This window comes from Ambystoma mexicanum, chromosome 14 (genome assembly GCF_040938575.1).
Source record: "Ambystoma mexicanum isolate Mex_15411 chromosome 14, UKY_AmexF1_1, whole genome shotgun sequence".
In the NCBI taxonomy this organism is placed as follows: Eukaryota; Metazoa; Chordata; class Amphibia; order Caudata; family Ambystomatidae; genus Ambystoma; species Ambystoma mexicanum.
This window is the reverse complement of record NC_090940.1, coordinates 154,900,600-154,925,167: the sequence shown is the minus strand read 5'-3', so window position 1 is coordinate 154,925,167 and position 24,568 is coordinate 154,900,600. Positions and strand designations below refer to the sequence as shown.

The following is a 24,568-nucleotide window of genomic DNA, read 5'->3' as shown; positions in this document are numbered from 1 at the left end:
GTTATGTTAATTTGATTTGTTTAATCTCATTTCTGCAGCTCAAGGCTGTTACCAGTGCCTCTTCTGCTCCTCCCCAACTTCGCCATTCACCCGGAAAGGCCGCGGGCCGCGTTCGGACAACTTAATGGTTTCTTTTCTCCGTTCGCTTGGCTTTGTTTTCCAAACGCTTGTGGTCTCCCGAAAACATGAAATCTTGCCTGGCTCTCTCTTGATCTGTTCCACTGCAGATCAGCCCCATTAACCTTCTACCTTCCACAGCCTGGTTTGCAACAGCTTTGGAAGAGCTGTTCCTTCTCGTCCCCAGCCTAGGTCAAGGTGTGCTTGTGTGCCCCACCTTTTATCTTCACAGGGAGTGCTACTAGGTGGTAGATGTGAACTGTTGGCGTTAAATGCCTGACTCTGCCTGCCATCATTACAGGGACAGGACCAATGCAAGTCAGAGGAGGCAATCTTTCTAACCTCATTCCTCACCTTCTTTGGTGCAGTACTTTTGTCCGGGGAGAAGGGAGGAATTACGGGAGTTGTATTTTCCCATAAAATAAATGGGACTAGTGATTAGATGGGCTGTGAAAAAGGGGGATACCATGTCTCGCCATTGGGTGCTTCTCCGCACTCCCCGAGGACCCTGTACCCAGGTAATCCTCCCTGGCTTGTCCACCCGCAGGGTTGGGATCCAAAAGCGATGGTGTTCCACTGGCCACCTGAGTACGAGATCCCCAGGGACTAGGTTGTGAAACACCCTCTGGTTTTTCACAGATCAAAGAAAGCGGACTATGGGATAACAGCATAATGTTTAATGGCACCACTCGCGACCAGCTTTCAAAACTGGCATCCAGCCTCCCTAATTTGAGGCTGGCTCTGTCCCAGCTGACCACAGAAGGGATAGGAAAAGGTTCCTAGAACTGGCGGTCTCTTAGAAGGGATATGAGAGAGGGGGATGTAGCCAGGTTGGATGTGCAAACTTTCGAAGGGAGCATGTGTTTTGTGCTCAGGTGATGTCTTTTTGTAAAAGCCAGGCAAATAAGCAATCTGCTATCTTATCACCATATTTAAATGCTTAATGAGTAAATGGGAGAGCCTACCATTGTTGCCAATTGCACCGGACCGGAAAGTACACTCCAGCCTCACACAAAGGGCATCCAAACCCAAAGAAGCCTCTCCCTTAGAAAGATAAATAGGTTTCCATAGCAACTCTGCTTCTCTGTAGGTTTCCTAATGTTGCAATGGATGGTTACTTTGCAAGCAATGCCAGACTATGGCCTTTCGGCAACCCAGATCTCTGCAGCAAGCACCTGCAAGACATGTCTAGGCAACATAACATTATTAAAGGGTCTCAAACATTTTCATGAAACCCATCAGCAGCATTCTGAGAACATTTGGCTACCATATCCATCCCAATTGGCACCACTTTTGGATCTCATGCAAATGAAAGGAAGGCCAATCAGACACAGCAGTCTGTATGTAATTCAGAATAAAAAGCAGACTATATATGGGGTTAACAATATGGCAGTTCAGCAGATAAACCTCCCCCCCCAACATCATCAGATCCTCGTACAACCCTTCAACGGATCCTCATATACCCTTCACAGGCAGACACACCTGACCATCATAACTCCTACACCAAGCACCCCATATATCGTCATTGGCTTCCTTTTTTAGCACTTTGAAGGTGCATCACAAGGGTAGAAGTGCATCACAAGGGTAGAAGTGCTATGCAGAAAACTAATATAACATGATGCCCTCCTCCCACTGCCTCCTCCTCGCTCTTCTGTCCCGCCTCTTCTCTAGAGCACACACGTGCCAACCTCCCACATCTTTGAAGCTGCTTCACCGCGGCAGAAGCACTAGTGGCAACCAATTTAATATTGAATTTAGGCAATTTTTCTGCCTTTCATTAAAGCCCTGGAAGGCTCTGTAACTCAATGCAGGCCATGCATCACACATTAGGCTACACATAAAAAGCAGTTGCACTACGAGCCAGCAACGTCAGTGCAATGGCAATGATGGGCATGGCATAATAAGCCTGGAGAGCTCTCTGCTATTCTAATCTAGCATCTAAAACCTGTGCATCAAGCAGAAGCCTAAATGATACTGCTTTCGAGAAACTGTTCACACCGCCCCTGTCTGGGCCACTTTCGAGTCTCTAAACACCCAGCATTTGCACGTTAGCACTTTTGGAGTGCTAAAAGTTGGACCAATAGTGTTATGCAGAGGCACAGTTTTAGCGTTGTATCGCCAGTATCAATAATGGAATCGAGCACACATCATAGCATTCCAAAGATTGGACCACTTGTGCTGAAAAGCAGTGTAGCCCCTGCTTTCCAGCTGTGGTCTGGGCAAGGGGTGCACACCTCCCTTACCCCAGACAAGGTACAGTCACCAATGGAACCACGCCGCCACCCCCCAGGACCGCCCGATAGGGAGGATAGCTGCACCTGTAAAATAAAATTTCTGTTAACAGGAGCTGGGCTACGCCCTGAGTTCTTTCTTACTTCAATTGGACATAGACACCAAGGTGGATTTTTTAGGGATCCCAGCAGGGACCCTCTTTTTCTTAATAATGAAATAACATTCCTAACCCCTAACTCTTAGTCTCGTCTAAATTTCTAATGGTGTGAGTTCTTCCTAAAAAGGGATCTGCTCAGCATCCCATTATTCTTTGGTGAGTCACAGGGAGACCCATGGGGGGGGGGGGGGTGATGCAATGGACACTACCCTAATCTTGTATCACCCACTGATGCATGAGGCCAGAGGATAGGCAGGCCCCCACTTTCTGTCGCTATCTCATGCCCATGTCATAACCTCCTCTATACCCTTTACTCAGCTTCTACTTTGCTATTTCTAACAGTTATGAATACACTATCATACTTAGCTATAAAATACACTGGGTGGGGCTATTGCACAGCTGTGAAATGGCCGCCGCCTGAGAGTGCTCCGGTGAAGGCTTGCATATCCTGGGAAAAATATTGTGCATTTTGCCATCGACATGTTCCCTGACTTGCTGGTGGCCGATCGGGAGACTGGCCACAGTCTGTTGCTGTTTGGAGGCCGGGGCTCAGAGCATCACTGAGGAACGTGGTTCGGCCAGGTGAGGTGCTGGCAGGCCACTGGTTGGTGGTGTGCTGCGCCTCTGTGCTGTTGGCGCTGGGGTGCTGCCTGCGCTGGAAATATCCTGACAGTACGCTGCTGGTCATATTTGCCTACCAATTTATTGCGACTTGTGTGGGGAGAGTGATGGGAGCGGCGGCAGCCCTGCCGAGTGCCATGCCTTACCAAAGCTCTTCATTCAAGCGCCTAGGGGCGGTGCAGATCGGGCCTGCGGCCCGCCATATGGTCTGACACGAGACGGCGCCCTTCTGCTGGATCTCGTGCCCGGGGCGGGGCGCAAGGAGGGGGCGCATTGGGAGATCCTTGCTGGCCAGGCAGGAGACTCGTCCGCTGGGACCAGCTACCCCGTCATTGAGCGGGCCTTCACTTATGTGTGCAACCTTGCCTGCTCACCAGCGGCAGTGAGAGATGAGCCCCAATCGCTCCTGGTTCAAGCCTGCAGACTTTTGTTCCCTGCTGCATTGCCTGCACCATGTTCTTTGGACTGCCCATGTTGGTGAGGGAGTGGAAGAAGGCATGGCACTGCTGGGGACAGTGTTCAGACGAAGGAGGCACTGTGCCCGCACCACAAAGTGGTTCAGTAAGTTGACTTGTTGGGAGACCACCTCTTGGCACTACTGAGGAGTGGCAGACAAGTAGCAGCTGCACCTTTGATAGCTTATCGCGGGCGATCTAGACCTGGCAGGGGCTGTTGTCTTCAAGCACCTCTGTGGCTAAAGACTGCGCCTCTGCTGCTGAGAGCCTTCAGTGGCACCCGGACGTGTAACCCAGGTGAGGTGCTTGGGTGGAGCCCACTGTACTAATTGGGGACTGTTGCTGATGGACACTTGGTCCGGCGCCTAGATATGGGCCTTGGCCGAGGGGGCAGCAACTCTCCTGGACTTGGGGTGGCTCTGGGGACTTGGTGCAGTGCGGGGTTGCCCCTCGCTGTCTGCATGGGCACGGCATAACAAGTGAAGACCAGCTCCCGCTGCTGCCCTGTATTAAGTAGATGCTGTGATAGGCGAGGAGGGTCGTACTAAGATTAGGTATCGCCCAGGGGAGACCACGAATGACCCTTCTACAGCGCAACCAGGTCCACTTAGCCCATTGGCGGTCCCCCTGCAGTGTAGGATCCTGAGTAGAAATCTACGAGTGATCGATTGTGTTTGGGGGCGACACTGAGAAACAGGCAAAACACATGATTGTGCGCGACTATACCACAGTGCCCCACCATGGTTAACAGTAAAAAGCAGGCCAAGATGGACTAAGTTGCCAAAGCTGATCAGACACAGCTTCCTCCTGTACCGTAACCTGGACCTTCTCAATTGCATGTCGCAGCTCTAAATCACACATTACTAGCCTGCAAGAACAGCAGGGACAACCTTGGAGCCAAAAATCACATGCAAAGTTGATGTCTTCGAAATTCAGATCGACAAATTATGCAGCTGGATGATAGAGGCAGAGCAGAGGATCAGTGACAGGGAGGATAAAATGGTGTCCTGCAGCGAAAGGTCGCACTACTCCAGCAAACAGTAAAGAAAGTGGTAGTGAAGAATGATGACCATGAGGGCAGATCAAGACGAAATAATGTACGTATCCTCGGGGTGCCTGAATCCACCCCCATCGAAAAATGTGTGCAAAAGCTGCTCCTGGAAGTACTGGAGGGCACTATGGTCTCCTAAATGTCCCTGGTAGAATGTGCGCTCTGATCCCTGGAGGCCAAGCCCGCCACCACCTGGAGCGGGCCATCATTGCTCGAATCTTAAACTACCGAGACAGGAACGTACTGCTCTGGGCTGCCAGAGATAAAAATGACCTCTGGTGGGGGTCAGCAACAATCCATCTCTTCCCAAACTTTAGCCCACAGGTGCAGGAACAAAGGAAAGCTTTCCAAGCAGCAAAACATCCTGCGGAAGAAGGAGGTTCGATATGCAATGCTGTTTCCGGCAAAGCTTTGAGTGGTGCATGAGGGCAGCAGCGCATGTTTTTTTTCTTCCTTTTCCTTAGGAGGTTGTACAGGACTAGTCCTCAGAGGGAGGTGGTGATGCAGGAACTGTCCCATGCGATCTCGCCTACAGGCCGAACATGGCCTTATGACAAGTACGAAGGTTACGGATAGGATGTCTGGGGAGTGTATTAATGTGATGACCTAGAACATACGGGGGTTCACTAATCAGAAGTAATTTAGGATGATTATGAATCGTGCAAAAAACCACAACACTGCATAAAATAAGCGGTGTCGCATAGTAATTTGCTATGTAATTGTGCGAGTTTGTAAATTAAATTGACACGTGTGTAGCAAAGTTAGCAAACACACCGCTCACTAAAAATTCCTTTCTGGCTCTCAAGGCTCTCACCACCCTCTTCTCGGTTCACTGTAAGTTTAAAGGGGCTAATGGAGAGAGAGTGCAATAGTAATCCTCTCCTTCACTCTTAAGTGCCAAACACCTGTTTGGAAGTGTTAGGGAAGATTTATTGTTTTCATTTTCAAGCAATTGAAAACCAGAAGTAATCTGGATGATACATTTATTAAGCTAACTATATCCTCTTTGGCAAAGACCAGTATGTGTAACTTTTTAGTCATGCAATTCCATGCCTAACAATTCAAGTTGTTGTATAATGCAGAACTACAGTATTGCTTCTGTAAAACACTGCATTATCTCCACGGTTTAGAGTAAAGTTTAGGTTAGTGTATCTAAATCTCATAGTGACAACTAGATTTTCTGTTGTTGGGGAAAATGCATCACATTGATTAATAAACCTTTCATGATCACACGGCCAACTGCTTTTAATGGCAAATCTAGTTCTGTGACCTGACCTGCTGGTTGCATATATCTGTTACCCTAAAGGTGAGATGGCAGCAAGCTACAATATTCCACCTAGTTTGGCCAGTTCTCTGCCTGCTACACCTACTACTCTGCTTAGCCTCTTACATTCCTTCCTCTAACATAATGACTACACAAGGCTAACTAGATATTTATGCAAAAGAATAATCAATAGTTCCATCCAGACTGTATATCGACACATCTACTGCAATACAATACACTGCAGTTAGCCCCAGAGCTCATTTTGCTCTACGATTATGATTGCATTATATATTAGCACCTGTGGGAGAGAGCTGGGCAAATTGTTTTCAGGGCCTTTTTATCTAATCTCTTTATTTGTGTCCATTCATTTCACTGTGCATAGCTGGCTTCTGGGTGGCAGCAGTGTGCCAAAACTAAAGTGGGTTTGTGGTCACATGCACCTTTTTACAGAAAGCGGATTTTACATTTTTGTCACCCTTTGCTATGGGTCGAGTGCATTTTTTTTAGGTTGAGTAGGTAAACTAATTTACTTAACCTGCAGGTCAAGTGGAATTTTAAAGAATTTGCGAGGCCCAATTCGTTTCACGAATATCGTCCTTCAGCAATACACAAAAATGCTATATTAATGCTCATTTGTTGTTTTGGATCCAAATAACTTCTGATGACATTACAAATATTTTGTACAACATTGCTAATCAAATGTGTGTGCTTGCTCATCAAGAAACATTTCATTAGCAAACTCTGCTAATCATTTTCTGAAAACGAATGTATGCTTTCTTTTTTCCTTTGCTTTTCAACATTCCCTCCAGGCCCATGGTGGACTGGATGGACTAGTCCATACAAATAACCACACACAAACATACTCTACATAAAGACAGTATTTTAATTATAACCCTGGTATCTGTGTTGTTATTCCTAGGAGTATGGATTGCCTTTATAGCTGCAGAACGCCAGAGTTCCTTTTTCCCCCCAGTGCATGAAAGTTCTACCCCTCGAGTGCAGGGCTGAAACTTGAGATGATCCGTTTACAAAAATGTATATTTATTTAGTGTGAATTGCCCTCTCTATACCATACAAAACTGCAGTTTCCTCTACAGGCAGGGATTTAAGTGCAATATAAATCATTGGGACGGTGTACAACTAGTTTGTTTGCTTTTCACATAGCGTACCTTTAGTTCAAAGGCTCAAGAAACGCGTACTTGACTCTCTATCTTTCTCCTAAGCTGAATATAGAATCGGCTGAGGCCGGACATTCATGCATACCAGTTTCCCAAGTCACAGCTAGGCAGACACACACAGGCTCTGCGGTGCTCACGTTGCAAACACATTCAGTGGCAGAGCCTTTCATATGCATGATGGAACATTTCCAACTCAAAGAGCTTACATAGCACCAGTTGCCTTGCAAATCTGTGCTAGTTAAAGTGAGGAACACAAATCACCCATTTAAAGATTTGTTTTTATTCATGATGTCTAATATCTTGACAGGAAAAAAAATGAAGTTGCTTTAAGTTACTAATCCAATGTTTTCAACATCATGAATACGAGCTGGAGGTGTGTGACAAAGAATCTGCATATCGAGCTTTGTTTATTACACATCTTCTTTTATTACATGTCTTAAATCACTGAAAGTACAGTGGGGGAAGCTAGATTTTCCAGGTTGGAATTATCTTGCATTCTGAGACTTATAATTTACCATTCAGGATTTGAAAATTACCGCAACAATTATATTCTTTTGTCTTAACATGTTGCTATAACGATTTACATGTTGACATGTGGCTTTATTATGCAATATGTGTGTTTTGTAAGTAAACTATATGAGACATTATTACTGCAGACTTTAAAATACACCCCCAGCCACCCAAAACAACCCTCCGCCATCTGTCCGACCATCCCACTACCTCCTTTTTTGGATGCAGCCAGAGTACCACTAGTACCTTTTTTTTCCCACTGCCACCACCGCCTATCGGTGTGCAAGTCAACAAACCCAGTACCTTGGCTTTCAAGTATTCTCGAATTAAAGGAATTCAGAGACACAGACACACAGACACACACACACACACACCAATGCCACGGGTGCCAAACAGCAGGACAAAACAGGTGTCTTCCTGTGCCTTTACCTCCAGCAATCCTTTCCCTGTGAGCTGGAAAACTCCGGTTTTCTGGGCTGTCTCCAGGTGCGCTTTCAAGGCACTGTTCCCCATCTTACACCCAGCATGCAGGTCTCAGTATAGGCTCCCGGCTGCACGGGCACTTTGAGGTGCAATCAGTCCGTTTTCTGGTTCTGAGGAGCCTGTAAGATGTACAAGAGGATTAAGAGAGTTAAACAGCTTTACTGGGAGAGGTTTTTAATATAGCCAGTCTGTCTGTGGAGAAGCAACAGACGTATTAAGCGTAATGAAAGTCAAAGAGGGCACGATCTGCATGTCTGAAACTGAGACACAATCTGCCGATGTTGTTTGGTGATTTACCCATCTATTGACTGCCACTGGCCATGCTAGTCCCTGTGGCCGTTTTCACCCACTACCTGTCTCTTACCGCAAAGGAAACAGGGAGCTCTTTCAGCTAGCTCCATAATGCAGTAACATCTATTTTCATTCTGCAAAGGCCTACCAGTGTTCTTTGGAAAGCAGTCTTCCGAGAGTTGATGGGTTAATTGCAGCTGTAAATGGGCCATTGGCTTGATAAAAATAACCAAGTGCACCTTCATCCACTTGATTTATATGCAGTATGTGTATTCTCACATCTGTTGTCCTATTAGAAACACGCATTGGGAAAGCAAACAGTTTTGGCTTGTGTAAAGGTATTGTGAGTCAGGCATGGTATCAAGAGAGACACAGACTCAAGAGGGTTTGTTTGAAATGTACTAAGGTTCCTGGGTTGGTGTAATGCCTGGCTAGCCCTAAACGGGTTATTCCCTTAACTGATGTTTCAAATGGCCTTCGTGGTCTAATAGTCCAAAATAAAAGTCTGTCTGTCTAAACATATGCTTGCCCTCACTCTGTACAAAAATGCGATAGGAAGCATTTTCAAAACAAAATAATAATGGTTCAACAAAAGGTGGAAACCAAGGTTGCTTTCAGGGGGTCTTCTTACCAGGTACTGCTTGGTCAATGTCACACAAATGAGTTTAATCAACAGGGCTGTTCGTAAGACTTTCTCCACAGACCCCTTGTAGTTATTCCAACTACCTTTAATGGGACTCATTACGAGTTTGGAGGTAGCCATGCCCTTAATAAGAGCATGGATACCCCCAAACCCGGGTCCGGGTCCGGGTCCTGCAAAAGGGGACTTACCAGGTCATTGCGAACTTGGAGGGCCCGGTTAATCCCTTTCGTGGGACCCGGACCCGGTACGTCCCCATTCCCATTGAGCCCCCATAGGGCTCAATGGGAATGGGGAGGATGGTAACAACGGCCCCGTTATTTGCTGCCATCCGGTACTGCTCGCGGGTGCCGCTCTGCATGCCTGGTCTGACCAGGCGTTCCAGAGCGGCACCCGCGAGCATACTCGTAATGTTGCGGAGAGGTAACAACAGCGCCAGTAGCACTACCAGCGCCGTTGTTGCCTTTCCACAATACTTGTAACGAGGCCCAATGTCTTTAAGTTCCTTGGGGTTCACTACCCCAAGCTTCAGCTCGTTCAAGTTTCAAAACACCATACAATAATTATAACACAGTTCCTTTTGTAACTTTCTCGGAGTTCCCTTCCCCACCCTTCAATCCTTTCAACAGTACAACAAAACTAATATGTTTCTAACCTGCAGCAGAAAAACCTGGGGGTCAAAAGGTAGCAGTGCGCTAGTGAATACCACTAATTAATATAAGTATGTGGATCAGCTGCGATCGAAACCTTTTTCTGGCGCCCCCTAGGAAGCACCAGGAAACGTAATACAGAAACAATGAGATAAAAGGTATATCCAATGCACAGTTCCAGAAAATACGCAATCACATCAGAATATGGAACCAAAGGTCATCTGCCTGTATGCAGGGTTTATTGGTCATAAACAGCCGCAGTTACAATCCCCATAGTAACATTAATGTGTATACCCTCACTATTCAGGTATACACATTAATGTTACTATGGGGATTGGACCCTTTAACTGCTATTAGCATCTATGCTATTTCAGATTTCCTTACCATTTGACTTTTTCTAAGATTTTACCAATTGTTGGTATTTATCCTGCTTTACTACTTTCTAATCATTTAGAGCAATTGCTCATTTTAATACTGTATTCACGCCTTGATAACGACCAGATTGGTCGAAACACGTGTCGGCTGTTCATGACCAATAAACCCTGCATACAGGCAGATGACCCTTGGTTCCATATTCTGATGTGATTGCGTATTTTCTGGAACTGCGCATTGGATATACCTTTTATCTCATTGTTTATGTTTCTAACTTGGTTGAGCCTCTTAGGGTTCCTTTCCCCAAGCTCAGGCCCCTTCCAACCTTTAAACACAAAGTCACTGTTATGAGGAGGCTTTCCTGGTAGGCCTCTCAGGGTTCCTTTCCCCAGGTTTTAGGCCTCTCCCAGCTTGCAAACACACAACTTAACATGTCAGTTCTTTCTTAATTTCACAGGACGCCTTTTCCCAGATTTAGGCCCCTTTAATTCAAACCACAAATTCCATGGTATAGAATGTGCCTTTTCCTATACCATCCTTTTATAGGGTAGAATCAGAAGCTTTAGAAAACACCAGCCTCTTTTCTTTTCCTAGGCCCGACCTGGTTTCTCTTCATATGCTTCCCGCTACTTCTTCCCTTTCCGTGCTCACTTGCACCTGCTTTTTGGTTTCCTTCTTTTCGTGCCCCTGGAACCTTTCCTTGCCTCTTCTTGTGCCCCTCTCCCTTTTCTTTACGGGACACTCGCACCCTGGTGCTTCTTTCCACTTTCTCTCACTTTCTATTTTGATCAATATTTTGCTTGCTTTCCGCACAGATCTATTTTTCTTGCTCTGCACTTTATTTGTGCTTGCATATTATGCCTTTAGGCTTCACGCTTTCTGCCTTTATGCTTTTGCTTTTAGCTTCACTCTGGCTTTCTGCTTCGCTCTCAGCCTTTCCGCCATCTGCTTCGCTCTGGCCTTCAGCTGTACTTTCCACTTGAATGCTTTCCTTTCTTTGCAATTCCGTGCCGCTTTTACTGCCCGTGCCTTTCTCCCGCTCCGCTCTCATCCATACGCACACTCCTGAATTTCTCTCACATTTCCCATGAAACTCTCAGGGCAGCATTGCGTTTAAAGAGGCGGTTCTACCTGGAAGTGCGGGCTTGAGGTCAGAGTCTCACCACGTGCCCCTCAGGCACCTTTGGGGTCAACATTGGCCCCAAGGGAACGAGTACTCTTCCGGACCTGGCATGCAGTATGCACACAGCGCTTCTCCGGCTCCCTTTGCCACGCTACAGCCGACACACACCGGGCTAGCGTCTCTGCACGCCTTCCTCCTCCAGCCTGCAGTTCCTGCTGCTCTCCGCTCCTGCGCTCCACAGGTCCGGACTGCATCCCCAGCTCACTCATTCTTGTGTGCATGACCACACCTTTTATAGTGAACCACACTGTCAGGTGGAGTTAGGTGTAGGTAGTTACTATAGAGTGCCGGACCATGCCTAACTATTAGTGGGAAAACTAGAGTTCTTTCTAGGGCATGTTTCCCTTACTTTCCCCATGTTATTCCTATGGGTAGTATTTACTGATCTTAGTCGCCTTCTCCTCGTCTCAGTATTTGTTGGAAATGGGGAGGGGAAGATGAGGTGAGATTGTAAACACCCCACAAAAGCTGAAGGAGAATAGATTAAGATGTTTTCAGGGCTGGGGAAATACCATGTCTCACCTCGGGTATCCTCCTCCCAATCCCCTGCAACCCTCCACTCAGGTGATCCTCCCTCGCTTGTCCACCCTCAAGGTCGGGATCCAAAAGCGATGGCCCTTCCCTGGCCACCTGAATGGAAGATCCCGAGAGAGTTGGTGGGAGAATACAGTCAGGTTTCTCACAGTATTTCATAGGCATTTAAAGCTGTTGTGCCTTTTCACTTTGCCAATGCTTGTTTGGTTTCCTTCGGGATTTGCGTTTACCTGGGTTTAGCAGCCTAGAGTCTGTGCTTGTTCAATACCCGCTCCTCCTTTATTGGCATGGTTGGGCTACGTCCGAGGCTGGGGGCTATAATTATCAAGCACATTAGTTTGTCATTTGGGAGTAGAGACCTTGTTGTGCAGGTTCATAGCTGCTGTCCTCCGTATTAAGATGCTTTGATCAGAGTCCAAAGGGGCTCCAGTTTCTGGTTGTTAGAAGCTTCAGTTTCAGGTTTGTGGGAATAGGACATTGATGTGCAGGTTCACGAGCCCCACTTACCCTCCCTTTGCGATTCAAGGGGATTCTTCTGTGTCCAGAGTTGTGCTGTACTTTGACTGTACAAGTTTACTCACTACACCTTTTCTAGGAGAGGCTGGTGATGATCCTTGAATCAGGAATTAGAATACCAAGACAGACGGAACGTGCTACATGGCTGGCGTACCAGCATACAGACGCCAGGGACTGCTGTGCTAGTTGATTAGTGCTTTGCTGGCTGGAAAGTTCTGGCTTCCTGAAATAAATCACTTGTCACTTTCCATATATTTTGGGTAAGTAGTGCAGTTTTCTGTGATAAGCGTTCAATACCATTATAGTAAGACCTTTGCGTAAGGTTTTCCTATGAAGGATGAGGAGTACTATTGAGGTTAGATTTGGACTGTCCATACTTGGGGAGCACATCTAGTCTTCTCCTATGCTCCTTAACGGGGCTACATATTGTGAAAAACCTGAAGGTGTCGCACTTACTAGTCCACGGGGATCTGTCATCCAGGTGGCCAGGCCACGGTCATCGCTATTGGATCCAGTTCCTGGAGGTGGGCCAGTGCGGGAGGATCACCTGGATGGGGGGTCTTCGGGGAGTGGAAGTGGGACACCAAAGGGTGAGACGCGGTATCCCCTTCCTTATGACACCTTTTCCCCATCCTGTCCAGTAGGATACTCAGAAACTCTGCTCCCCCCCTTTCCAACACAAACACTTTCTCATCCCGTGAGCAACAACGGACTAATACCAGAGCCGTTTACCTGACATGTCCCAATACAAGGGTCAGGCAGAGTCAGGCAATTGCCGACAACTACACACACACCTGACTGCCCTTTCCCTTCCGCATGGGGATAAAAGCCAGAGCACAAGAGGAAGTGGCTATTCCAGAACGGCAGTTCAAATGGAGGAGAAAGGTTGGTACGACTTGAAAGGACGTCAATGAAGGAGTTGCCCTTGCTCTTTTCAACCCAGACCAGCAAAGCCTCCGACAAAAGAAACATAAGACTGGGAATCGCAGCTGGTGAGTGGTGTGATGGATGTCAGCTGTACATGGAACCCTCCCACACCGATAGCCAGGGCGAGGAGAAGCGGTTGCCATCGTGGTACTGTCCTTGACTCCAGTGGCAAAAGAAACACCAGCGAGTTCAGCACAGCCGGTGATTCGCAAGAGCCTGATAGTGGGCCGGACTGTGTTAAGACTTAAGGTTGCAGTGGCAACATTAAGAATATTAAGAGACTGAGGTCTTTTGTGAACGAATTTGGTACCAGAGGTAGAGTGGTCGGCGCCACGTGGGTGCTTGTTCGGCGGTCTCTGACTGGTACCCCCTCTCCTGAACAAAGAGACTGTGTTTAGCAAAAAACGGTAAAGAAACTACAACTACCAAGAGGCCTTAAGGAAGGCCAACTTGAGGTGTCAAGCTGGTCATACACGGGTCAAGCAAAACCCCATTGCACAATCAAAAGTCCTTGACACTTTGCAAAAGTTTTTGAGGATAATAGAATTGTGAACCCGACTGAGGGAACTGGGAAACAAGTTTGCGCCCAGCAGAGGGGAACGTCATGCAAACTAGTTATTGTGAATGGACACTACCTTGCCATAGGATAACAGAGTGACCCAGATAGACGTAGTCGCCATTCAGAAGTCTTTGTGTAAAATTAGCAGGTGCTGTGGAAGGTCTGAGCCTGGATGAGAGGGGCCCAACTAAAAGGTGGTTGCTTAAAAGGACCTTTTTGACTTGAATATTACAAATAAGGAACTTGATTGAAAGGCGATAGTGAACCCGACTGAGGGACATCAAGAGAAAAGTGTGAAGAAGCTAACTGAACAACAATGTGACAATAAGCATCAACCTGACTGAGGGATGTCCACAGTGAATGGTTGGTCTGAGCCAGATTGAGGGAGGCTAACCAATGCGAGGGAGGATAACCGCCGAGAGGAGGATCAGAGCCTGGCTGAGGGGGATCCAAGAGTGAAGAGTAATTACCCTATGTGAAGGTTACCAGAAGGAACCGTTGTTTTGTTGTTTTGGCACGTCAGGTCCTCTGAAGCAAGAGACTTGGCATGAGAAGAGACTTGGGCAAAGAAGGCCCTGGTGTAGAGAAAAGGAACTGTTTGCTTGTGCCAGAGAAGGTAGGAGTGTGCTGTGCTCAAAAGTCTCGCCTTGTCCCATGCTAAAAACGTGGAGAAGGGAGACCACAGCCATTACCCTCTGACTTTATTTTGTAAACACTTCTTTCTTTTCTTGTGAACATTATCCCACACTATTTTGTAGCATTGCAGTAATGATTGGCAATAGGTTTTCTTGGTATAGGTACTTTTGTATTTCACTAGACTCCAATAGGACTGTATTATTATTATTTGATGGTTGTAGCTTGGTCCCATCTTAGATTTAGGTTTAGATTAGGAGTTTATCTCACCCATTTTTACAGTTTAATAAACACTCTTGAATTGTGATCACTTCTGTCTGTCTTGCTTTGATACCATGCCTTCCTTACAATATCTACACAGCTTTTTTTAGGAGCTCCCTGGCCACCCAGTCTTTTGTAAAGCAGTCCCTGTGCTGGCTCCATGGATGTCCAACTATATTGGACGCCCTGCTCTGCATGGTTTCTTGCTTGACCTCTGTGCCGTTTTGGACATTAGCTAGCGCATATACTGGTAAAGTTTGGCTTCTCTGCGTAGTGTGAGACAGGTGAAAACTTTGAGACACCCTTATCTGCTAGGATTTTCAGGAGAGAGAATGTGGTTTAACTCAATCAGAGAAGAATAGTCCATTGAATCAAAGCAAAACATGCTTCTTCCATGACCTTACTATTACAGTGGTGGTTATTCCTGGTTGATACATAGGTCTAAAGGTTTGTTCCCAAATCAAAAGTACTCCTGTGAACAGAAAGAGGTTCCTTTCCTTAACTCCTTTCAGCGTTTATCAGGCACACTTCGGTCTACTCAAGAAGCAATTTGTTTATGTTCATTGGTGAAGTACTGATTTGCAGGATTCCTTCCTCAACATGCTCTAAAGTCACATGACTTTGTTAAATTCAGAACTCCTACATAATGCAGTTAAGGCTGCATTACTCCAAAACAGTTAACTTCTTGTTGGTGGCACCCACCTAGCCCAGTCAGTAGAGCATGAGACTCTTAAACTCAGGGTCGTGGGTTCAGGTCCCACACTATGGAAACATGAAACTCATAATTTTAGTCTACAGAGTTCAATCCCCTTATTTGGCAGGAACAGTGAAGAACTTGTTGCAGTCATGTCTGAATTGTATGTTCAATATTCCAGAGGTGTTTATGTCTCACAAACTGTGACGACTCCTGTTCCTAAGCTAATGTGACAACCCTTCTTGTGCGGATAGGAGTTCTGCAACAATCCACCTCACTATACCATGATTGTGCTAGTCTCCCAGAGGCATCGAATTTCTGTACATCATTTCAGTTTTTAAGATTTCAACCCGTTTTCCAATGAGCTAAGCTTCCATTCAGCCGTTCAAGGAAAGCTTTGCAATGATTCCGATGCTGCCAACTTTATGTACAGTCCTACTGGGAAATGAGAAGGCATTCTCTGGGGTACTTTTCAGGATGTGCAAATCGTCGTTCAGCTTTATGAGACGATGTTGTAGCAGTGTCCACTATTTCACTGATAAGGTCTCTACAGTACAAAATAGACAGACTATCTCTGCGACATGCATGCTACTTATCCGAATTTGGGTTGTTTTACCGTAACGGAAAAAATCCCGGCCGACAAGAACATCGGGGTTTGGACCGAAAATATTGTTTTTTTGTTAAGGTAAAACACAAAATAAATACATTACCTCCCCCACCTTACTTATCTTGCGGCGGCTGTGTGCCGCCGACTTGCAGTGTCCCTGCCGACGCTGGTTCCCCTTCACTTCCGTTATCGGGAACTGACGCTGCAGGGTCCTTTCCTTTTAGTTTTCTTAAACCTTACGCGAATGGCTGCGGGGGCCAACCACCCCCCCCCGCAACCCCCACTGACATAGTGAACAAGGGTGCAGAGTGCAGAGGGGCACCCACGCAGCCCTTGTTCACTATAATGCCACCGAATGGGAGATGTAGTAGTATGTTTCGGACGTTTGGAATTTTCATAAGGCCGGAATTCTACCAAATCTCCCATTCAGGATTTTAAATACAGTCTTTTGGGGTCTTTCCTACTTATCCAGAGTAAAGCGCTCCTTTTTCTTTGGTTGCCTTCTAAAATGGTGCTGTTTTGTATTGTGATCAGAGATATTGGCGCCCTTGGAATGGTTCCACTCTTGGGGAGGTGGACAAGGTAGTCTCTGGTCATCCCTTGCAGGAGAATCCTGGATCCTTTTAATGTCGCTACTTGTTTTCTAAACATAAGGGTATGGGTTGCTTCTTTGTAAGATCTCTTCAATATGCTCATTAATTTGTTTTTAAGTAATTCATTTTGGAAATTTCTTTTGACTTGTCATAGTAGTGGCTTTCTTTTATAGGACCCTAGAATGTTTTGCTCATCTATTCATGCCTTGTTCAATATGTGTTTGGGACAGGTTCTGAGATACAGGTTTGCAACATAGGTTACGTTAAATAAGTGATTAACACTACTTCATGGTTTATGAAACATTCGGTTCCTTCTCACTATATTATATGTTACATTTGGCTGCCTAAATTGGGATTGGCAAAAAGGTTAACATTCACCAGGTATCAGGTGCCACGGTGTTGAGGGGCAGAAGTTTGAATTGACACTTGAGCTGGTTCATACCTAATTCCCCGGCACTACCACAATACCTCACTTCTTAATTCTGAGAGTTTGATTATTCCAGCTGCTCACTAGCCTTTCTATACCTTTTTTGATATAAATGAAATGTCCAGGTATTCAATGGGAGCGACGACCCATGGTGGTTGGTGTTTATCAAATGGTGCTAGAATCAAAGCATGGCCATGAAGTACGACTATTCTAGGGCCCTGCAGAGAGGTTATATTCTCTTTTAGAGGCATGGTTTTAATATCCCTTCAGACGTTCTGATAGATTCTTCTTTTTCCCTACGCCGCAGGATCAGGAAGGCACTAAATCCTGCATGATCACTCTCACTGGAGTGTCCATCTAGAGGTGATCTATTACAGAACTACCATGCTCTCCTTCTGGTCAATGGTACACTACATCTTTCTTCTGACATTTGCAGCTGACCTTTTTTCCTATTTATGTTCAGTCCTGTAGAACAGAGTTCCCCTCTTTGTGTGAACATGCCTGTTTGACATTAATCCACGGTTAGGCATGTGGTAGTTAGACCCCCGATATTCTTTGTACACTTGTATGGCACCTTGGTTATCTTTTGGGCTTTGTATTGGATGCAGCCCATTTTGGTTTTCCCATGTTGTGAGATGTGTGCATTGATATGGACCACTTATTTAATATTTGTCAGTGTATGCTTACCCAACCTGGGCTTATTTGTGAGGTTGTACACATGTGTCTCCAAGGCACACCTAGGATCTCAATACAGTTTTTGATTAATCTACTTTGGTTTTGCCCCACCCAGGTTTTCGTCAGATTTTCAGTCTTCTTGATAGTTTTCTACTCTGGTCTCCATTTTCAAATCCAGAAGGCTTGTGTGGGTTGGTATACACATTTCCAGTCTATGAATTTTAGTTGGTGGGGACAAGAGCGGAAAGTCTTAGTCATTTTGGCATTTCTTCTTTGAATGCGTCACCTATATTCAGTATTTTGCTTGCTTGTTTGACACCTGGATTTGAGTTAACTCTTAGTGACACTTTGTTCCTGGGCAGTGATATTGCGATTTCATCGTTTGGGTTTACAGTCACAGATCTTCTGTGACTATCAGTCCCTTCATTGCCTGTGTTGTGTCTTGAAACCTGCACTTCCCTATGGGTAGCGGTTGTTGCACGATTAAAGCTTGGATGTTGAGGGGCGTTGATCAGTGACTGGATAGGGCTTGCTAGATCCTCATAGATAAAGGCCTGTGAAGAGGAAATGTCACCTCACTGATAATCCTCATTACACTGAATACTACTCATCCTGGCCACAATGCAGGATTCATTCTAGTGTGTGTTGCGAGTCCTCGACTGTTCAGTTACTACTTGTATGTCACTGACATTGGGAAGGTATTTTATATCCAGGATGGGGAGGGGTGTGTTGGATTAGCACAGTTGGTCGTTTTTCAGGACATGACTCATCCTGATAGATTGAGGACTATGATATGGACAACTAGGACTTGTCATGAAGACTAATGGCATGTTATTTCAACATTTTCTACTAGAGAGATTCCACAACATACAACCTACAATCCATTTTCCATTACTAATCTGACAAAACTGAGATGTGCTCATAGAACATCAACCAATGCCTACAAAGTAGTACATTTGTCATTTACAAAGAAATGTTACATCTGGTCGCAATTTAGGAAACAGAAGCTACACTAATAAACCTACACAACAACAACAACAGGTGTTGGTACCATGGCAACCATTAAAATCCATCTTTCTAAAATAGCCATAACAGTATACTTTACTTCCCAGTAACAGTCTTGTGCAGTACATCATCAAATCGCCATAAACCAGTCTTTAAAACTGGACTCTCACCTTTGACTTGAAGTATCACAACAGATTTCCTGAGTAAGTATCTCAAATTGTTTTTACCATGAGACAAGAGTAATTATTTATGGTGTGTTGGATGTCAATGCATACACAGTCCCTTCAGGATTCAACCCTATTGCCTGCAGGTCTGTAGAGACCTGGGCTGGCCATTGAGCTAGCTTTCCACACACTACACAACTAGGTTGACAATCCGATGGCTTGAAACCCAATAATGGGACGTCCGAATTACACTTATTTTGGCAACCCATAGTCATCTTGGATTCCCTCAGTAAGGGGGTGTTGTTGGAGGGCCTCTACACTACACATGGTCTCCCCAAAGGTATGCAGTTGGGCCGTTTAGATCCATGTACATTTCTAGCAGTGATCTTAAGGATTTAAGTTGTTTCAGAATTGACAATGCGTCAGAACCCATAGAAGGAGGGAGCCGCAGAGAAGATCACCAATCTGGGCACTAAAGCACCACACTGACACAATGAGGATGGGAACATTGTTTCTTTGTGAGAACATGTAATTTTTCTGCATTTGGAGAACTGGAATTGAACTCAGACATGCGCAAATCTGTCTTACTAACCCAGTAAATCCCTATTTTGCTTTTGTAACTTATTCAACAGCGTTCCCATCACATGTCTAACACATTCACTTGCCTTCCCTTACATTAGAATGTACCTACTGCTGTGCGTTTGCCATATTGCCAACTCCCATTTTTTCAGTATACAGAGTCTGTGGACGCCTTGTTCATGGACAACCTCACCAAATCTGCCTTTTTTATTAAAATGTGGCAGATTGCACCACCCCGACGCACACCACAGCCCTGCGATTGGGTGGAGCATCCCCAAACGGCTGCTTTATGTCCCTTTTCCCAGGTGTTTTAAGTGCAAAATCCATGGGCCCCTATATGGAGACCACAAGATGGAGGATAGCGATTTCCAAAAAAGGGTTGCATAGAAATGCAACTTTTCTCCCCTTTCCACCCCCACCCATACATCCACCTGGTAAAAATAAGTGTTTTGCTACTAGCAGGGACCGAAATAATGATTATATTAGCAGGCACTAAAAGCTGCTACTGCGTATCTGGCATCACCCAGTAAGCAGGAGCTACCGCAGGGGAACCCAGAAACGTTCATATAGCGTGACACAAATCTAACTCCCATATTGGATGCCAACTATACCTTTTTGCCCTTTATATATGGCTCATCCTGCTTCACATTTCATTACTGGTTTCCTAATACTCATTCATTCATTCATACATACATACATACATACATACATACATACATACATACATGTTCCCAAAACACAGAAGCACCAAGGTTAGCTCCTGGTAGCCGTTGCTGTTGCTGTTAAGTCAACCAGGCTCTCCTAGGTTAGAACCAGGAGCCAAATAGCTCTCAGCTATTTGGAATCCTGTACTAGCCAGGCATAAAATGTCACTCGCCACCACCGTTCTCCACATGCGGACAGCTCAGCATTTCTTCCTCGCCAGGAGTCCATTATCACTCACTAGCGGCAGTTGTAAATGTTGACGTTTTCTCCCTCCCCTTACATTAGAACGCCCTGAACAGAACTACACAAAGCTTTACAAATCCATTCAAAGGATTAATACAAGGGTGAAATGGCACAGATCTACGATCCATGTGCTGTAGTGTCAGGGCAATACTTCATCCTATATTGCAGAAATATATGGACAGGTTTGAAGGCAAATTATAAACAATATATTTTTTTAAAGAATTCATGCATTTGCAAAACCGAAAAAAGTAGGCATTGAATTTAATGGCATTGTGCAAACTCAACCTTTAATACCTTGTCTAATGTATCCCAGATTTGCAAATATTTTCAAAAATAGGCCTATATTTTGAACTTTAATTCAAGTTCGTTGAACTGCCCTGAAGTTATTAGTATCTATGAAAATGTTTTTTCTACCTGGAGTCAAAACATAACCCTAGCTACAGAGACGCAATCAGAGACTCTGGTACATATTAATATATACATTTGGACCAGTTGTAATCCGATAAGAGTTTTTGGGTTGCCAACTGGGGCCATTGTATACAAATTATTTTAAATGTCTTATAGCACTAAACTAGCTCAAAAGCGGCAGAGAACTTTGCAAAGGGGGGGGGGCAGCATTGGGCTTGGTATTATAGCACAGTACTGCTGGTGGAGGGAGAGAGGGAGGGATCTTATTCACCGGACAGGTATTGTTGGAAGAGCCATGTTTTTAGTGTTTTGGGGGACTGGAGGATGGTGGGGGCCTTCTGAGCCTCTGCCGGGATAGAATTCCAGATGGTCACGCCGTGCCAGGAAAAGGACAGCTTACAATTCTTCTCTTTATGGTGTAGTTTAGACTCCAGCCTTTTGAGAGTTTTGCTTTGTGAGGATTGAGAGCCTCCAGAGGTGTAGGGTTTAGCCACCAAGTACATTGGTATTCCGTTTGAGACTTCTTGTAGGTGATATATGCAGTTTTGAATAGGAGACTGGTGGGGAGGAGAAATCAGTGCAGCATGTGCAGTGCTGGAGAGATAGTCAAATTTGCGGGCACCTGTATTGAGGAGGGTTCAACATGGTGGGCTGCTTTAAGGGGGCAAGGTGTGTGGCTAGGCGCCCAGTAAGGAGGGCAACCCACCCCTGTCTACGTGAGATTACAAGGGATTGGACTACCGTGCGGAATTCGGTTCCATGGTTTGTGCATTTTTGTCTACATGCTTTTGGAAGGGAAGGTTACTGCCAAAATGAAGCCCAGGGATTTAGCCGAGTTTGACAGCTGAGGGGTGAATAATTCTAGGCACCAGCCATTGTTGCACACGTTGTTTGGCAAGGGGAACAGGAGTACAAATTTGGTCTTGGTCGGATTTAGTTGGAGGTAAGCGTTTGACAACCATGTTTGGATAGTAGCCAGACATTCGCGGTGGAGAGCAATGTCCAGGGGCCACTGACCTTAATATACAGCAAAGTGTCAACCGTGTACTGATGGATGGCTATGTTGGGGCCATTTAGGAGAGTTCCCAAGGGTTCCATGTATAGATTGAAGATGGTTGGGGAGAGAACAGAACCTTGGGGGATGTGAGGGGTCGGAAATGTGAGGCGGACAACTTTGTGAAGATTTTTTAAAAGATGGCATTTTATTTAACTCAAAAAGATTGGATAGAAGCCTCGCTATCCGAACCCTGTGGAGGATTTCCTTGCCTAAAATAAACTAAACTAAAGGAAACACTCTTACGAAAGGTTTCTGTCCCTCAGACTTAAACATACACCAACTTAATATTAACTGCAACAAATGTAACAAATAAATTCACACTATAACCATTTCTGATCTGGGTGAATTCCTCTTCCCCAGATTCAAGCAACAAAGTTCACTTCAGTTCTCTTTTGGTTCCAACTTCATAACACAATTTTCCACTTTGTATTCAACCAACAATTCACAAGTGTTCAACAAAGATTCTATCTTCCGCTTGTGACAAGGATATTGAAACAACCTCTTCCCATCAACACAGAATTTTTCTTCACTTCCTTGGTTTCAACAAAAAGGTCTTCGTCAGGATATTTCTGCACCAGCAAACAAAACCACTTGTTTGACAATATTGTTCATGCAACACTTGCTTCAATAATATTAATTTGTCAGGATGATTCTGTATAACTTTAAGTATAAGCTACAAGTAGCCCAGGGTAGCACTCACCCATCACTTAGTAATTCACTGCCACTATGAACCTGCATCACTCGTTCAGGGAAGCGTGCAACAGTACCAATCTCCCACTACAAAGGTATTCCCAGATTTAGGTACAACAAACCATCAATGGCTGTTACACTACAGACACCTACTGTACTATAGTTTGAAACCTAGGGCACTGTGAAGCCTAGGCCCCAACCCTACCATGGAGGATTCTCAAATCTAGGTGTAACCTCCTCCTTCGTTTATTATATGAGACCTATTGCACTTTCAGACCTAGACCTCTTGCACACTATACAGGATTCTCAAATATAGGTGTAGCCTCCATCTTGGTTTACTGTATGATTAAACCTACTGCACTGTGATACCTAGGCCCCTCTACCACTGTACAGGATTCTCAAATCTAGGTGTAGCCTCCATCTTTGTATAATTTGTGTGGATACCTGCTACATTAAGAAAGCTAGGCCCATTGGTATAGGACTCTCAATTCTTGAGCTGGACATATATTGCCCCAGCCGAGCAATCTCGCAGCCTACGGTACGTATATCCCACACCACTGGTGTGGACACAGGCCCCAGGCACGATAAAACACGGCTATGGCCAAGCACATCCGGTCTAGTTTAACACATAGCCGTCCAGACTGAAACACTGGACGTACCTCAACACCTCTGCCACTAGCATACAGCGACAACTACCCGAAAGGAAACCGATATAGCTGGCCTCACAGACTCTCTCAACAATAGCAATCCATCTCTAACCCCCAACAGCACCCAACCTTGTGTCTGACCTCTCTTGGGCTGCTTAGTCGAGCCTTGCCAGCCACCCAAGTCTTAGAATGGCAACATGCACAGATGCATCTCCTAAGCTAAACTCCCTAGACTTTCCAACCACATCCACTACGGTCACCAAGGGTGTTCAGACCGAGGAAAAAGCGCATTTAGGCCACACAAGTGGGGAAAGAGCGCTATTTAAATAACCAAATACAATACAATACAATACAATACAATACAATACAATAAATCCACAAAAAGACTTTAGTGGTTCGACAACCTTTTCAGGATTTTTTAACGACAGTACATGGATGGCTTCCACTTGGACCACTCACCTGCCAACCCTACTAGAACAGAACCCGCTGCTCGGGTGTACTCCACTGCCAGGCCAGAATAAAATACTACTTGTAAGTATTTTGTGGTAAAGGTTAAACTCAAAACAGGTTAGCATTGTCTTTTGCTCCACAACATCAATTATAAGAAACTCTTCAAGGGAAACAAGAACCGCACTGGTGTTACACCTGGGTGGTTGCCACACTCTCTGCAAGTTATGCTCCACTCCCTATGAATCTCTTCCTTCAGAAGGGCAGCCTTCTTGCCACTAGTTGTTTTCCTATAGCCTTAATCAACTGCTTCTTAAGGATTCGGTTGGCTTTGACAATGTGGGTTTAAGCCATTTTCTTTTAAGACCTCTGTTTCATATGGGCAATAGTTTTTAAAAAAAACACAGATTCTCATTTGCCTTCTTTTGGCTTGGGCAATTCAATTTATTTCTCACTTGCTTTGGTAGATTTCTCTTTTGGCGTTGGCAATGATAATTTTTCTCCTCTTCTATTAATATTTCCCTTTTTGGTTGTTGGCTCTTATTATGCCCCACATGTAATAATCACACTCCTCTGGTATGATAATCAAGTTCTTATTCTGCCATCTGCGTTTCTTTAAATGAGCTTGGTTCACAACAGACAAATGAACCACAATAGTTTGGTATTCAAATGTTTTCCTTCTCTTTACCATTACTTGTTGCAGTTCACAATGCTAAAGTTTAGATTCCTGGACTCGGCCAGCGGGCAGTTACAGAGCACTCTGGAGTCACAATGTAACAGTGAACTCACTTGGTCCGGTGTGCGCGTCCTTTCACCTCACTGCCTCCAGGTCTTCTGCTGCGGTTTCCCCCCACGGTGTGGCAACCTCTTCGTTGTGGCTTCCTGCGAACCGCATCTGCCAATGTCAGAGATCTCCTGGCTCCCAGTGACCCAGTGCTGGGTTGGCAGTGGGAAAAAAACTGCAAAATGGTGCGCTTTCCGCTGCGTTACCTC

General features: G+C 45.2%; 2 protein-coding genes across 2 annotated transcripts in view; one reads left to right on the top strand and one right to left on the bottom strand.

Annotated features, from left to right (window-relative positions):
- HAUS2 (HAUS augmin like complex subunit 2) overlaps window positions 1-24,568 on the top strand; it is a 483,701-nt gene that overhangs the window by 144,577 nt on the left and 314,556 nt on the right. The gene's annotated exons all lie outside the window — the stretch shown is intronic.
- LRRC57 (leucine rich repeat containing 57) overlaps window positions 1-24,568 on the bottom strand; it is a 213,809-nt gene that overhangs the window by 139,880 nt on the left and 49,361 nt on the right. The window contains exon 2 of the mRNA XM_069638776.1: window positions 8,015-8,187. Within this exon, the coding sequence (XP_069494877.1) occupies window positions 8,015-8,098 (84 nt within the window). The 5' untranslated portion in view covers window positions 8,099-8,187. The remainder of the gene's footprint in view (window positions 1-8,014; window positions 8,188-24,568) is intronic.